The sequence below is a fragment of the Oryctolagus cuniculus genome, chromosome 21 (assembly GCF_051225735.1).
Source record: "Oryctolagus cuniculus isolate XC-2025 breed Fujian yellow rabbit chromosome 21, ASM5122573v1, whole genome shotgun sequence".
NCBI lineage: Eukaryota > Metazoa > Chordata > Mammalia > Lagomorpha > Leporidae > Oryctolagus > Oryctolagus cuniculus.
In genome coordinates, this window is record NC_142887.1 from 32,719,061 (window position 1) to 32,734,858 (window position 15,798).

The window sequence follows — 15,798 nt, forward strand, 5'->3', positions numbered from 1 at the left end:
GAAGGCCCGCCCCGAGGAGACGGGCGACCGCCGAGTGCGCGTGCGCAGTGCCGCCATCCGCGCCCCCTAGTCGTCAACGCGCATTTTATCCGCGGCAAAAAGTGCGCATGAGCGGAAGCAGAAACCGTTAACTCGATCGATCCCGGGGTGCTCGACCCCCGGCGCGGAACAGACAAGTACGCGCTACACTGAACGCCCTTTAGCCTATGGGCATTTATTGAGCGCCCACTGTATGCCAGGCAAGCATGACCTGCTCCTCGGGGAGTGGACTTCTGCGTCCCTCCACAGCAGCCCCCCCCCACTCCTAAAACGCTGCCTGGCAGGTAGCAGGAGCTCCACAAATGTCCGGGGGCTCCAACCACGACGTGGAGGTCGCCCTGGGTTTCTGCCCTCCCGCCTAGGGGCCTGCTTGTGGCCCGGATGTGCCGGGGCCGCGGCGGGGCACGGCAGGCGGTAGAGGGCGCTGTGGCGGCGCCTGGGAGCGGACCCGGGTGGGAACGCGCGGGATCCCAGCGCTCACCTTGTTCCCTGCGGTACAGATGGCGTCTGCTGCTGCGGCGCCGGCGGGCGCGGGTCCCGGCTCTGGGGCGTGCACCGGGCTGGAGGCGGCGACCCTGCAGAAGCTCGCGCTGCGGCGGAAGAAGGTGCTGAGCGCCGAGGAGATGGAGCTGTACGAGCTGGCGCAAGCGGCCGGCGCCGCCATCGATCCCGACGTGTTCAAGTGAGCGGCGCGGGTCCGGGGGCTTCGCGCTCGGCTGACCCCCCGCCCCCACCCCCAGACTCGCCTGCGCTCCAGGCCCCCTCCCGGCTCGGGCTTGCTGGTCCAGGAGAGACCCCCACCCTCACCCCTGGCTCTTGAGGGGCCCTGGTGGCTGCGCAGGGGCGAGGGCTCACGGCGCCCCGCATCTGTCCTCGCCAGGATCCTGGTAGACCTGCTGAACCTGAACGTGGCCCCGCTCGCCGTCTTCCAGATGCTGAAGTCCATGTGTGCCGGGCAGAGGCTGGCGAGCGAGCCCCCGGACCCCGCGGCCCTGTCTCTGCCCGCATCAGGCGTTCCCGAAACCCGAGGTCAGAACCCCTGGGGGGACAGCGGTTGCCGGGTTGGCAGGGAGGAGGGTGGGTTTGGCCCCGAGTGGCCAGGCCCCTGTGCCCTGGCGTCATGGATAACCCTTGCACGCGCACCTGCAGATCAGGTGGTCGTAGTGTGGGTGTCCCCAGGCTAGGGCCCAACTGCCCCAGGCACATCCTCACTCCTGCTGTCACGCCTCAGACTCAGGAATAGACCTGGTTTCTGGTCCCTGTCCCTTCGCCATCGGTGCTGATGCGGAAGTGCTTAGGGGGCCGGGCAGGCACAAGCCTTCTTGGCACCCCCTCACCTGGACCCCACCCCGGCCCAGCCCTCCGGCTCCCCCAGGCAGAGTGCGGGGGAGGGGAGCACAAGACCCCCGGCGTCCCAGGTTTGAAGGGCTCCCTCACTGTCACCGCCCTGACCGGGGGATGAGCAGGTGCTGGTGACGTCGACTGTGACTGGCTCCAGCTGTTCCTCCTGTGCGTTGCTGCTGCTGCTGCTGCTGCTCGGGTCATCCTTGGAACCTCCCCAGCAGAGGGAACGGGGTCCAGGGCCAGCTCCCACTGCCTGGCAGCACCCAGACACCCTCCCAGGTGTCCCGAGGAGGGGCAGAGGGCAGGCCGGGGCCCCTGTGGGGGGAGTGGCCAGGGCTTGGGGCACCTGTGCACCTTGCGCTGAGCGAGAGGCCCCGGGCGCCTGCCCGCGGCCCTCCTCGCTGACCCATGCTCTGTCTGCTCTCTTTGTGTCTCTCTCTGACCTCCAGAGGCCTCCTTCCCCTCTGCCAGGAACAGTAGCCCCCCGGCAAGGCCCTCCTTTTCCTCGGCCCCGCGGCCTGCGGCCTCTCCGGCTCTGCTCCTCGGCCCAGCTGCCACGCCCTCGCCTCTCTCTCCGGGGCCCCCTGCTCCCCTCCGGTTCTCTTGCTGCCTGTTCTCTCCTTTCGCAGGTCGCGTTCATTGGCTTCTCTCGGGGTGGGTTGGTGCCCTCCAGTGTCTGTGCAGAGTGCCAGAGCAGCCGTGAGCCCCGAGCCCACAGGACCACACGGGCCGGCCTGGCTTGGAGGCTGGGCACGGTTTCCGGCTCGGGTTGTTGTTGGAGGCACGGTCCTGTAGGCCTTGCAGAACGTGCAGCCTGCCTGGCATCGGGGGTGAGACCAGCACCCCTGCACCCCCAGAGGCTGCCTCTGGAGTGAGGTTGGCCCGCTGTCCAGTGCTCTCCCCTCTTCTGGGTGGGGAGGGGGGGAGGAGGGCAGGCCAGGGGTGGGGTGAGGCAGGGTGATTCTCAGAAGCTGTCCGCTGCCTGGATGGTAAGTTTGCCTCCATCGAGCCTCCTGGGCAGCATCTTGTGAATGTCGTGGAAGACACGGTCAGAAACTTGAGTCCCCTCCTGTCTGCTTCGTCATCGCCAGGTGTTAATGATGGTGGGCACTGGAGCGAGCGGTGTGTGGGAGCCCAGGGCTGCTCTGGTTGCACACACCATGACCTCCCCACAGTGTCCACCTCCTGGTCCCCCCCAGGGTTTGGGCCGCGGGCTGAGCTGGCTGTAGGCTGGGAGGAGGTGTTGCGGGGTGTTCCTGGAGCTGGGAGTCCTCATCCTTGAAATGATGCTGCTAGCTTGGCAACCCTGGGTGCCGGCACCGAGAGCACCACGGAGGGTTGAGGTGGCCGCGCTGGCATCCATGGTGGCACTGACTAGTGCTCAGTCCCGGAAGTGCTTAGAAGTCCAGGACACAGGATCTGGAGGCTCCAGGGAGATGCCCAGTGGGGGCAGAGGGGAGCCCCAGGAGGCAAGGAGGTTGGAACTGTGCCAGTGCTGGGGCCACCAGGCAGGCAGGGAGGTCTCGGAGGCCTGTGTGTCACCACATCCGGCCACTCAGGCTGTGCAGCAGAATCTGGGGTGGAGAAAACCCAGGGAGCAGTCAGAGTGACCCAACTGGAAGGGATGTGATGGCCCAGCATGACCGTTGGGGGTCTGGGATCACTGGGGTTAACCGCCCATAGGATTCCCACGGGACTCAGGGCGTGGAGCTGCCCCAGGCCTCAGACTGGCAGCCTGCTCTGGGACTTGATAAACTACAGCAGGCATGATGGAGCCTCCTGGATCCCTGGCCCCCAGCCATCCAGAGAATGGGGTGGGGCAGTTAGACCACAGAAGCACAGAGGGACAGTGAGACTGTGCAGTCATGGAAGGGCAATTAAAGTCCCGTTGGGGGTTTCCTGTTTAGAGAAATCACATGTCTTTGCAAAGGTGTCTGTTCAGGACGCATAAGGTGAAAGTTGAGTGAGTGGAGGACGTGTGGAATCTCACAGGAGCTGGGCCACAGGCTGCACGTGGCTGGCGTGGTGCAGACACGGCATGTGGGCAGGCACACACTGGATCCCCGAGAGATGCTGGGGAGTGAAGGGAGTGCCTCGTGAATCATTTACATCCTGCTGCCATGCTGAGATGAAAACACAGTTGCTTAAAGGGGAGTGGGTCCAGAACAGCCCCTCAGATGCTAAAATCTCTACATGCTCAAGTCCCTTACATGAAACGGCCCAGCCTTGGCAAATGCATCGCCCCACAGACATTACTGTAACTAGAGAGGCAGCTGCCATCCTGGCCCGGGCACCAGGTCTCCCACGTGGATGGCAGGAACCCAGCTCCTTGAGCTATCGCTGCTGCCTCTTGGTCTGCATTAGCAGGAAGCCGGAGTCGGGAGCCAAAGGCCTGTCAAACCCGGGCACTGGTATGGGATGGGGCATTCTAACCAATGTCTTCATCACTAGGCCAAGTGCTGGCCCTACTTTTTGGTAGGCTTTATTTATTTACTAAAATATTTATTTGAAAGAGTCACAGAGAGAGGGAGAAATACACACAGAAAGAGACCTTCCATTTGCTGGTTCTTCCCCAGATGGCTGCAGTGGCTGGGGTTGGGCCAGGCAGAAGCCAGGAGCCTGGAACCCCATCCAGGTCTCCCATGAAAGATGGACTTGGGCCACCTTCCACTGCTTTCTCAGGTGCATTAACAGGGAGCTGGATCGGAAGTGGAGCAGCAGAATTTGAACCACTGCTCACATGGGATGCCAGTGTTGCAGGTGGTGGCTTAACCTGTGCCACAACACCAGCCCCACTTTTATTTCGTAAAGATTGATTGATTTCAAAGGTAGAGTTAGAAAGAGATCTTTCATCTATTGGTTCACTCCCCAAATGGCCACAACAGCTGGGTCTCCCACGAGGGTGGCAGGGGCCCAAACACTTGGGCCATCTTCCGTTGCTTTCCCAGGCACGTTATCAGGAATGCTGGATCAGAAGTGGAGCAACCAGGACTTGAACCTGTGCTCATAGAAGGTGCCACACCTTAACCCTCTGCACCACACCAGCGCCGCTGGTAGACTTTTAATTGCTCACGATGCCTGATACAATGAAAATGTTATGTAAGGGTTGCTTTACTCTGGGTGAGGGGATAATGGCAACAAAGAGATGTGTGCATGTTCAGGACACAGCTGTTTTTCTGGATGTTTCCAAAACACACTTACTTGAATCCACAGACACAGAATCCATGAATCTAGACGGCCAACTGTATGTTGGCTATTTTGGGTTAATTAAAGCACAGTATTTGAAGTAATTGCCCGGTTCCTTTTGCCTTTTAATTGGCTACTAGAAAAACTCGAAATTACCTGTGTGGCTCAAGTTGTACCCTGTAGGGCGGCTCTGCCCCAGCATTTCAACGGTGACATGTTTTTGCAGCAGCCCCGAATAAGGGGTATGCACGCGGGGTGGGGGACAGGCCACTGGGCCCATCCACAGGGAAGAACACTTCCCCCAGAAGTGTCACTGAGTTTGGAGCACACCTGTGCACATCCCTGTTGCATGTCTGCCTGTTGCCGGCTCTGTGTGTGTTCTGGAAGCACTGATTAGGTCCCTGCTATGTGCAGCCGGCCGCACAGGGGGCGGCAGTACTGGGATCTTCCTGGTCCCCTGCCCGTCAGCCTTAAAAGCTGGGGCCTTTTCCTGGGGAGCTGAATTGTCCCCCACCAGGGCATTTTGTGTGCTCACGAAGATGTTGGGGGTGGCCTGCTGTGTAGCCACCACCGTCCAGTGTGATCTCACACCTTGACTGGGCCCGACTGGCTCCTGGAGCTGGGCCTGTAGGGTTTTCCTTGTCCTTCCTAACACAAATGCTCACCAGCCTGTAGCACCACAAGGTGGCGCTCTCACCGCAGGAGAAAGGCCCACTCCCTGGCTGCAGGGATGCTTTGTGCTCCTTTAGGATGTCCCAGAATGCCGAGTGGATGCCGGCTGGTGGCGGGGACAGCAGGAGCACTGGTTTTCAAAGATAAGAAGCCAGGCCATTCTTATCACTCAGTGGCCTTTGTCCCTGGCACCTCGAGAGGGCCCTCCAGGGGCCAGGCCTAGAAGCATCTGTGGCCCCGAGCCTCTACCCATCTGACCTGAATAACCCCACCACAGGGAGCTGGGCTGACTGAAGCTCTTCTTCCACTGCAAAGCGCTGCTCAGGCCTCCCCACCACCTCGCTGCAGACCCCAGACCCACCGGCTTCAAACCACATTCCTGGTCCACGCAGAAAACCGTGGCAGGCCGCAGAAGCCGGCTGCAGTCATGCGTATGCCCAGACACCTGTGCCTAGCTGGGGGAGAGCTGGCTGTGACAAAGCCCTGCACCACAGGTGCGTGGGCACCCGAGCACCCAGGGCCAGGCCAGCTGCTGCAGCAGCTCCCATTCTGCCTTAGCCTGGCATGTTGTGGGAGGGGCTGCAGGGTAGCAGGGCCCAGCCACCCACAGAAGGGACCTTGTCCACTGAGCCATCAGCGGGGACCAGAGTAGCGGCAGAGGATATGTGACAGTTTGCTCACCTGCTCCTGTCCGCTTCCCCCTTCGGCTCTGGGTAACCTGTTACTGCGTCACGGTTGAGGCCAAGTGTGTGGAGCCCAGGGGAGCAAGGCGGGGAAACCCGTAGGAGGGCAAGAGGCCGGCACCACTGTAACTCTGCCTGCCCTGTACCCGCCCCCCGGCAGCAAAGACCCCCTCGCTCTCCGAGGGAGAATTTTCCAGTTCTTGTAGGGAGGGCTGTCCTGACCCTGCTGGAATGGGAGGACGTGTCAGAGCCGGGTTCGGAGACCACGCTGAGTGAGTTGGATGTGCCAAGTGAGCTCAAGGACCCCAAGGGCGCCCCGTGGCATCTCTTTCCTCCAAGAACTCACAATTCCCCGTTGCAGGCCATTTGACTAAACTTGATGAAGAGGCCAGGGAAGAGCGGGGATCGAAGGTCCGAACCCACGGCTGGAGTCACCCCAAAAGTGGCGGCAGGGGAGTTCCCGAAAGGGACTGTCCCAAACTGTCCCGAGGTGAGGCCAGTTGATTCCAAAGAAGGAAGTGCTGAATGCCAGGGTGAGCAGCCCACACAGGTCACTAGGGGAGCTTGCAGAGGGGCACAGCATGCTTCCTGAGGGCACCGCGGGCTGCAGGTACGAGTTCACGGCTTGGACGCGCTTAGCATCTTTTGTTTTTTCCCCAGGGTTTCAGGCAACAGCCTAAACAAGTTTTTCAGTGTCCGCAACAGTCAGGCCCTGGCTTGGGTTCAAGGCTGCAGGGGAAAGCATGCAGCTGGCTGGTCAGAGCAGGCAGGACAAGGGAAACGGGGGAGGGGACAGACCCTGCCAGGCTGGAGCAGAGAGCCCGGCTGAGGCACTCCACGTGGGAAGGACTGGGACAAGGCTGCCCCCGGACACGCGTGGTCCTCATAGGCTCTGCGGTCTTGCTGACGATGTCGGCACCCTGAGCCTCGGAGAAGCCAGTTCTTTAAAGTGAGGCTCTGGGGGTGGGCGTTGGGCCCGGGAACTAAGACCTGCATCCCATAATGAAGAGCCTGGGTTCCAGACCCGGCTCCAGCTTCCTGCTAATGCAGACCCTGGGAGGCAGCGCCGATGGATTAAGGTTTGTCCCTGCCACCCACATGGAAGGCCTGGCTTGTGTTCCTAGCTCACGGCTTTCGCGTAGCCCAGACGGCGCAGGCATCTGGGAAGTGAGCCAGCAGATGGGAGCTCTCTCTGTCCCCAATAAATAAGTCAGTAAAATAAACAATAAGGTCCTGGCCCAAGTGCGGCTGCAGATCCTTCCGGCTATCAGCACAAAAATATACAAGTGAAGAGTACACCTGCTAGAACCGAGGAGCTCTTGCACCAGTGGCTGCATCCAAGGGTGACAGCCTAGTGGTCAGGAGGACAGGGTCAGTGTACTTGAGCCTGAGCAGGAACTCAGTTGTGAAATCGGTAGGCAGTGCCAAGGGCAAGACCACTGGGTGTGCAGAACGTGCGGCAGTGCGCGAGAAACAGCTTCCAAGATCAGTCAGGAACCTCCCCTGGCTGTGCTTCCTGCCTGTCGGGCTGCTGGAGGTGGCTCTGCCGGGTCAGTGCAGAGGGGCTCTGGGGAGGGTGCAGCGGCTGCATGGTGCAGGGTCCTGGGGGGTGGGGGGAAGGATACCGCTTAGACCCGCCAGGCTCACCTTCCCCCGGACGGACCTGTGGTGTGTGTCCTTTCCAACCACTCCTGCCTACGGGACCCCTACACGCGGCCAAGGGCCCCCCCGGGATGTGCTAGCTGAGCAGGGCTGAGCCTTGGGACCCTGGGCCAAAACAGCCCTGCCAGCAACACCACCCAGGGAGTGCATGGTGGGCTGCGGCTTCGGGGGCGTGCCTGCTCCTGACACTTAACTCTTGTGTCTCTCCAGGGAGAAACAAACTGGCGGAACGCAGCGGCCGAGAGGGGTCCAGCCAGAGGCTGCCCCGCCAGCCCAGTGCCACCAGGCTGCCCAAGGGGGCCGGGACCGGAAAGAGCCCCACTCGGAGCAGCTCCTAGGACAGGAGCAGGGGTCGTCACGCCAGCCTGTGTGGCTCCACCACCCTCCCAGCTGAGGTTAAGTGCTGTTTTCCTTGGGTTAAAAATAGCTCAGAAGTGTGCTATCAGGGGTTTGAATCTTAGAGTGAGTTCTGTGTGCTGGTCCTAGTTAAGCTACAGCTAAACTCACGGAGTGACTTGGACCACTGACTTCACACCTCTTGGGCCTAAGAGAAAAATGCATGTACTGCCAGGCCTTCCTTTAAAAAGAAAAAAGTCTTATTTATTTACCTGAAAGGCAGAGGGAGAGATGGATCTTCAGTCCCCTGGTTCACTCCCCAGATGCCTGCAACAGCTGGGTCTGGGCCAGGCTGCAGCCGGGAACTCCAGTCCAGGTCTCCCACATGGGTGGCAGGAGCCCAAGGACTTGGGCCATCCCCTGCTGCCTTCTCAGACACATGAGCAGGGAGCTGAATGGGAGGTGGAGCAGCGGGGGCTTGAACCGGCACTCGTATGGGATGCCAGTGTTGCAGGCGGCAGCTTAACCCACTGTACAACACCCACCTGAGTCCCCGTTTTTCTCCATTTGCTTCTACTCATTAGGTAACCCCGCACTGCCACAGGCTAGGCTCTGTTCTGTCTCATCTCCAACTCTGTCCCAGGAAGCACCCTCTGAGGTGGAGGCTGTCACCACCCACATGTGAAAGCATGAGCTGAAGGCTGGGTGCTGAGCCTGAGACACCCCTCCCACCCCCATACAGGTTTCCTCTGCTGTAACACCTGTCACCCCCACAGATATCCAAGGCCGTCCTCACCTCTGGGGCCTGGGGCAGGGGAACTGAGCAAATCTGTTGATGCTCATGCTGCGTGCTGGGTAATAAACTGTCCAAGAAGTCTTGTGTCTGGTGGCAACCACTGAACTGGCAGGATGCCTTCTTAGCTTCCCCGGGGATAAAAATAACAGGTCCTTCTCATGTGCTTTGTATCTTATTTGAAAGGGAGAGACAGAGCAAGATCTCTCTTTTTTTTTTTTAAGATTTACTTATTTATTTTAAAGCAGAGTTATTTATTTTAAAGCAGAGTTATTTATTTTAAAGCAGAGTTATTTATTTTAAAGCAGAGTTATTTATTTTAAAGCAGAGTTATTTATTTTAAAGCAGAGTTAGACAGATCTTCCACCTGCTGGTTTATTCCCCAAATGGCTGCAATAGCCAAGGCTGGGCCAGGCCAAAGCGAGATTCTTCCAGGCTCCCACGTAGGTGCAGGGGCCCAAACACTTGGACCATCTTCCGCTGCTTTCCCAGGCTCATTAGGAAGGAGCTGGATCAGAAGTGGAGCAGCCAAGGCTTCAGCCAGTGCTCTGATAACAGGATGCCAGCATTGCAAGGGGTGGCTTAACCTGCTGTACCACAATGCTCGGCAACCCCCTCCCTTTTCTTTTTTCAAAAATGTATTTGAAAGGCCAAGTAGTATGGAGAGGAAGAGAAGTCTTCCATCCTCTGGTTCATTCCGCAAACGCAGGAGTCTCATTCCCCAAACAGCCGGGGCTGGGCCAGGCCAAAGCCAGGAGCCTGGAACTCCATCCTGACTGCCATAGGTGTGGCAGGGCCCCAAATACTTGGGCCATCATCCCCTGCCTTACAAGGGACATAAGCAGGGAGCTGGGACTCAAACCAGCACTCCAGTGTGGGATACCAGGGTTGTGAGTGGCAGCTTAACCCACTGTGCCACACTGCCAGGCCTTTTATGAACAAACGTCAACACACTTCACTTGAGGTGAAAGGTGTGGCGCTCCTCCCAGACCCATTCCTGCTGCCGGGGCAGAGAGCAGGAAGGAGTGTGCCTCCTAGTCCCATGCAGCAGGAAGGTCACGGTGTGCACTGTGGCCTTTCAGAGGGTCCTGAATGCCAGAGAATTCAGTAACACCCTTCCCCCAAAGACGTCTGACCCACAGTTCAGAGAACTCCTACATCCCTAGCCGGACCTCACCGAGAACCCTCCAGTTCTTGTACTTCAGTCAACCCATCTCACCCACAGAGGCGGCCCCCATGGCGAAATCAATGGAGAAAAACTACCTCTGTGATCTGAAAGCCTGGATGTAGACTCGCCCCAGGCACCCTTGCAGGCAGAGACGGAGGACAGCCAGGTTTGCGGTTTATACAGAAACTTTAATTTTTTTTTTTTTTTTGACAGGCAGTGGACATTGAGAGATAGACAGTAGACAGTGAGAAAGCTTGGTTCACCCTCCAATGGCCACCGCGCTACGGCCAGCGCACCGCGCTGATCCGAAGGCAGGAGCCAGGAGCTTATCCTGGTCTCCCATGGGGTGCAGGGCCCAAGCACTTGGGCCATCCTCCACTGCACTCCCGGGCCACAGCAGAGAGCTGGCCTGGAAGAGGGGCAACTGGGACAGAATCTGGCACCCCGACCGGGACTAGAACCCGGTGTGCCGGCGCCGGATTAGCCGCGGCGCTGGCCAGAAACTTTAATTGTAAACCAGGGAGCAGCCAAGCTGAGATGGCTGAAGACCTCAGTACTCCTCCCCCTCCTCGGCCTCCGCCTCCACGGAGTCCACGCCCACCTCCTCGTAATCCTTCTCCAGGGCGGCCAGGTCCTCGCGGGCCTCGGAGAACTCCCCTTCCTCCATGCCTTCGCCCACGTACCAGTGCACGAAGGCCCGCTTGGCGTACATGAGGTCGAACTTGTGGTCCAGGCGGGCCCAGGCCTCGGCGATGGCCGTGGTGTTGCTCAGCATGCACACGGCCCGCTGCACCTTGGCCAGGTCGCCCCCCCCCCCCCCCCCGGGCACCACGGTGGGGGGCTGGTAGTTGATGCCCACCTGCCGGAGGAGGAGGAGGAAGCATCAGTGCAGTGTCTACCAAAGCCGGAATGGCGGCTGCCTGCCCTCACAGGAGGACGGGAGGCACCCGCTGATGACCAGGGAGCCCAGCGTCCTGCGAGGCCGGGTGTGGGAGACGGTGCCCCTGCCCGTGTACTTGGAGGATCTTCCTCTCCACAGGTGGGGATGGGGTCTGCAGCTGAAGCATCCCCTCAGATGCAGCACAGCGAGGGCGCCTCCATGCTCGGGAGCTGTCGCAGTACAGCCGTCCCCAGTCACCAGTGCAGTCAGCGCTCTGACCACTGAACCGCACAGCCGAGCCCTGCCCGCCTTGCACGCGCTCAGAACCAACCCAGGCGACAGTCGGGCAAAACCAGCTAACACAAAACACGTTTTATAACAAAGTGCTGGCGAGCTCGTGTGATTCCTGCAACCCCTGCCTCTGGAAGCCACTGGCAACACCAGACGGCCCTGCCAGCCCCGGAGATCAGAATCCAAAGTGCAGCTTCTACTTCTGCATCACAGCGAGGCTGAGGACCCGTAGGCAGGGGCCGTCTGTCTGCAACCAGGCGCTCTCCAGGGAAGATCACACCCTGCCGATGCCCCAAACACGCCTTCACTGGCATGTGCCAAGGCGACAGGTCAACAGTCACAGGTCACATGAAGGGTGCTACTCTGGTGGCAGGGGGTGCTGTCAGTGCTGAAGTTGGGGTTGGGGAAAGACCAAGGTTCAAACCAAAGGGGAGGCATCCAGTGGGGACCGGCAGCTGCTCTGGCTGCAGGGTACAAGTCAGCAGGCCTCCTGCTCAAGGGCAAGAAGGTACAAATGCACGGCTTCCCAGGCCACACGGCCCCAGTCACCACTTCTCAGCCCTGCTGTTGTCCTGCAAGAGCTGCCGCAGACAACACCTACGTGTGCCCGCGCGGCTGTGCTCCCACAAAACCGCTGCCAGTCAGGAAGCCGGCTCACCAACCACGCGAGCCCCTGAGCTAAGGGAGCTGACCCCGGGAGGAAGAAACCCCAGAGGGGAACCCACTGCTGTGGTGGAACCAGAGCAAGGCCAAGGCCAGGCCGGCCCAGGACAGGCAGGATGCACAGGACTTGGTGACCCACAAGGGGAAAAGCTGGGAGGCGCGAGGCTTCTGCCACCCACCATCACAGGGGACAGGCCACACGTTGTACGCTTCAGGAAAACCCAGCCTAGAATTTCTAAGCTTACAAAGAGAAATAAATAAAAAATTGGCCATACCTTTATCTGACAGGTAGAGATATAGACAGTGAGACAGAAAGGTCTTCCTTCCGTTGGTTCACTCCCCAAATGGCTGCTATGGCCGGCGCTGCGCTGATCCAAAGCCAGAAGCCAGGTGTTTCTCTTGGTCTCCCATGCGAGCACAGGGCCCAAGCACTTGCGCCATCCTCCACTGCCCTCCCAGGCTACAGAAGAAAGCTGGACTGGAAGTGGAGCAACAGGCATTAGAACCCGGAGCCCAATGGGATGCCGGCACCGCAGGTGGAGGATTAACCAAGTGAGCCACTGGCACTGGCCCCAGTGTGGCCATTTGTATTGCTAATGGCTCTTAATGGTTTTTTTGTTAAACCAAACACTCCACAGGAGGGGACTTGGAAATTCTTTCTAGGACAATTAAGCGGCAGCAGGCTGTAGAAAACCTCAGAATTAAAACACACACACAACACCCAACACCAAAATGCTCCTAAAAACCCTTCTAAGTTTAACCTGCCTTTCCCACAGTAATGCTACCACCCAGAAAAGGACAAAATTCCTCAGAAAACAGCCTATTCTGTTACATACACACACACACTGACCACATACAGTTGTGATGATCAGAAAGTAAGACTGACAGATGTCACAGAATACATGATCATTCTGGTTCACTAACGCATGACCTGAGCCTGGCTGACACCCATGGGGTGGTCTCCCATGGGTGTGGGTGTGGGTGTGGGGACAGCATTCTCCCAGAGGTCTGCTGCCTGCTGACGGGGTGATACCTCCCGGCACCAGGCCTACCTTAAAGCCGGTGGGGCACCAGTCCACAAACTGGATGGTGCGCTTGGTCTTGATGGTGGCGATGGCCGCGTTGACGTCCTTCGGGACCACGTCGCCCCTGTACAGCATGCAGCAGGCCATGTACTTGCCGTGGCGAGGGTCGCACTTCACCATCTGATTGGCCGGCTCGAAGCAGGCGTTGGTGATCTCGGCCACGGACAGCTGCTCGTGGTAGGCCTTCTCCGCCGAGATGACCGGGGCGTAGGTGGCCAGCGGGAAGTGGATGCGGGGGTACGGCACCAGGTTGGTCTGGAACTCCGTCAAGTCCACGTTCAGGGCCCCGTCGAATCGCAGGGAGGCCGTGATGGACGACACGATCTGCCCGATTAGGCGGTTGAGGTTGGTGTACGTGGGACGCTCGATGTCCAGGTTGCGCCGACAGATGTCATAGATGGCTTCGTTGTCCACCATGAAGGCACAGTCGGAATGTTCCAGGGTCGTGTGGGTGGTCAGGATGGAGTTGTACGGCTCCACCACGGCCGTGGAAACCTGCGGCGCTGGGTAGATGGCAAACTCCAGCTTGGACTTCTTGCCATAGTCCACCGACAGCCGCTCCATGAGCAGAGACGCGAACCCGGAGCCGGTGCCGCCCCCAAAGCTGTGGAAGATGAGGAAGCCCTGCAGCCCCGTGCACAGGTCCGCCTGCGAGAAATCACACAGCGTGAGCTGGCCGGGCAGGCCGCGCCGCCCACCTGCCCCCAGCGGGCTCACTTCTCTCGGCCTCTGCAACTTAACACAGACTCAGCCGGCCGCGGTGAACACGTGTTAGAGCAGAAGCAAAGAAGCGCACGATAAGACCCACGCTGAGTCCCACGCGCACCCTCCGCGGAGGCCTCTGCAGACTCCTGGGCTCCTGATCCTGGCCTGAGTTTTGGGGAGCGACCTCCCCTGCCAACCCAAGGCTGTGCGGGACGAGGGCGCCCCCTACCAGTTTGCGGATGCGGTCCAGCACCAGGTCCACGATCTCCTTGCCGATGGTGTAGTGGCCCCTGGCGTAATTGTTGGCCGCGTCTTCCTTCCCGGTGATCAGCTGCTCCGGGTGGAACAGCTGCCTGTACGTGCCCGTGCGCACTTCGTCTGCAGAGACACCAGGGAGGCGGGGCCTGCTGTACTCACCGAGACGGCGCGGCCGGCCCTGCTAGTTCCACACAGCACACGCTGTGCCCTGTAGCCCCCACGGCCCAAGTGTCTCAGAAAACGTCTGTGATGCAAAACCACCCACACAATTCATGGATCTCAGCGGGTGAGTCAACTCACCGAAGGAATCCCAGAGTTCCCTGCTGCTGTGAAGGGACAGCAGCTCTCCCCCCTCACACGGGGACCGCTTTCTTTCAAGGAATAATTTAAAACTGGGCAGTGCCCAGGTCAGTGTGGCTTTGGCTGGGCAGTCCTGTCGGGGTTGCCCAGGTGCTCTGGGCCCCCCAGGCTGTGACACTGTCGTCCCCTGGCACACCCATCTCTCGGCAGCTCTCCTTCACACGACCTTGGGCTCTAAGCTGGGAGAACCACACGAATGCTCTATGCTGACCTTGTCACGTGGGAGATGCACCTCAGGACTCACGCACCAGCACACAGAGCACGGCGGCAGGGAGGGAACCAGCACACACGGGGTCTGCAGAAGCCACCGACCAAGGCCGAGGCAGCCCCCGGCACATCTCTCCGCGGCCCACCGTGTGCCGGCAGAGCAGCTGTGGGTCAGGGGCTGCCGAGTCGCACAGTCAGACTGTGCATCGTGAGCCTTTCGGTTCTCACTCAACAACAGCATGGGCTCCCGCAGCCGTTCTCTCTGCAGGGGAGCCCACGCCGGGCGTCCCACCTCCGGTGCCCGAGCACCTACCGACCACCGTGGGCTCCAGGTCCACAAACACGGCTCTGGGCACGTGCTTGCCCGCCCCCGTCTCACTGAAGAACGTGTTGAACGAGTCATCACCGCCACCGATGGTTTTGTCACTTGGCATCTGTCCGTCGGGCTGAATGCCATGTTCAAGGCAGTACAACTCCCAGCAGGCGTTGCCGATCTGGACGCCCGCCTGCCCCACGTGGATAGAGATACACTCGCGCTGGGAACCAGAACATAAACGTGAAACTCGCTCATTGTCAGGCAAGCTGCGCTATAGGGCAGGTGAAACCCTTTCATAGTGCATAACGCTTCAGTTTCTAGGGCTTTTTCAACTTTTATTTTCTACAATGGTTAGGTCACCCTTGTATCCTTGCTCACCCTAGCTATTAAGTGCCAGAGTTAGCCCTAGAACCTAAATGTCTGCCATCACACAAAAATCACATTATTTTAAAAGTCAGTGGCCATGTGACATCACCAATGAATCCCCGGGGCCAGCACTGTGGCACAGCAGGTAACGCCGCTGCCTGCAACATCTCCCGTCCCAGCTGCTCCATTTCCGATTCTGCTCCTTGCTAACAGCCTGGGAAGAGCAGTGGAAGATGACCCAAGTTTGGGCTCCTGTCTCCCTCAGAGGAGACCTGGATGAAGCTACTGCTCCTGGCTTCAGCCTTGGCTGTTGCAGCCATATGGGGAATAAACCAGCAGATGGAAAATCTCCCTCCCTCTTTCTCTCAAATAATCTTTCAAAAATAGATGAGCTCATTGTTATGGCCAGCCACAGTAATTCTCTGAATACACTGTGCCTGATCAAAAGATAAGATCATATGAATTGGGAGAGAGAGAATGGGCAAGGTCCCACGTGGTCACTATGTGTCTGCCACTCGCCCGCCCTTCCACATCCAGTCTGTCGTTTCAATCCCATTGTGTGCTTTGGGAGGCTGACATATGTGGTCAGCATCAGAGGGCGTCCCTGGCCTCTGGCCTCATATAGGCAGCAGCAGCCGACCAGACAGTGTGGTCAGGGGCCTGGTCCCTGGCTCCCTCCCTACATACAGGCTGGGACTCACTGAGAACCTTCATCAAAGCCCAGTCCTCAGCATTTGGCACTCTTCACACAGCTGCCTTCAACTGCTAGTAACTACTTCCTCCT

The 15,798-nt window shown here is 59.2% G+C and overlaps 2 protein-coding genes across 23 annotated transcripts in view; one reads left to right on the forward strand and one right to left on the reverse strand.

Annotated features, from left to right (window-relative positions):
• The first annotated feature begins 37 nt into the window (after positions 1–37).
• On the forward strand, positions 38–8,798 carry MZT2B (mitotic spindle organizing protein 2B). Of its 17 annotated transcripts, XR_011385183.2 has the most exons (7): positions 38–176; positions 540–721; positions 920–1,068; positions 1,833–2,012; positions 6,286–6,414; positions 7,797–7,981; positions 8,507–8,798. XR_011385183.2 is itself a non-coding variant. In XM_070065930.2 (6 exons), the coding sequence occupies exons 2-6, from the start codon at positions 540–542 to the stop codon at positions 7,922–7,924; spliced, it is 768 nt and encodes a 255-aa protein (XP_069922031.1). In that variant the 5' UTR covers positions 38–176; the 3' UTR covers positions 7,925–8,798. The 17 variants fall into 17 exon arrangements, 9 of the variants coding, with proteins under 9 accessions (XP_069922031.1, XP_051696994.1, XP_069922033.1 ...); XR_011385185.2 differs by lacking the exon at positions 6,286–6,414; XR_011385187.2 differs by lacking the exon at positions 1,833–2,012.
• Positions 7,890–15,798, reverse strand: part of LOC100348709 (tubulin alpha-3 chain-like) — a 26,186-nt gene continuing 18,277 nt past the window's right edge. For 4 of the 6 annotated variants that reach the window (XM_089323470.1, XM_089323471.1, XM_089323472.1 and 1 more), the window contains 4 exons: positions 14,646–14,868; positions 13,737–13,885; positions 12,770–13,450; positions 7,890–10,742 (listed from right to left, as the gene is read on the reverse strand). In XM_089323470.1, coding sequence (XP_089179596.1) covers positions 10,434–10,742; positions 12,770–13,450; positions 13,737–13,885; positions 14,646–14,868 — 1,362 coding nt within the window. In that variant the 3' untranslated portion in view covers positions 7,890–10,433. Of the gene's footprint in view, positions 10,743–11,994; positions 12,196–12,769; positions 13,451–13,736; positions 13,886–14,645; positions 14,869–15,798 lie in introns of those variants that run through there. The other 2 variants (XM_089323474.1, XM_089323475.1) reach the window with 2 other exon arrangements.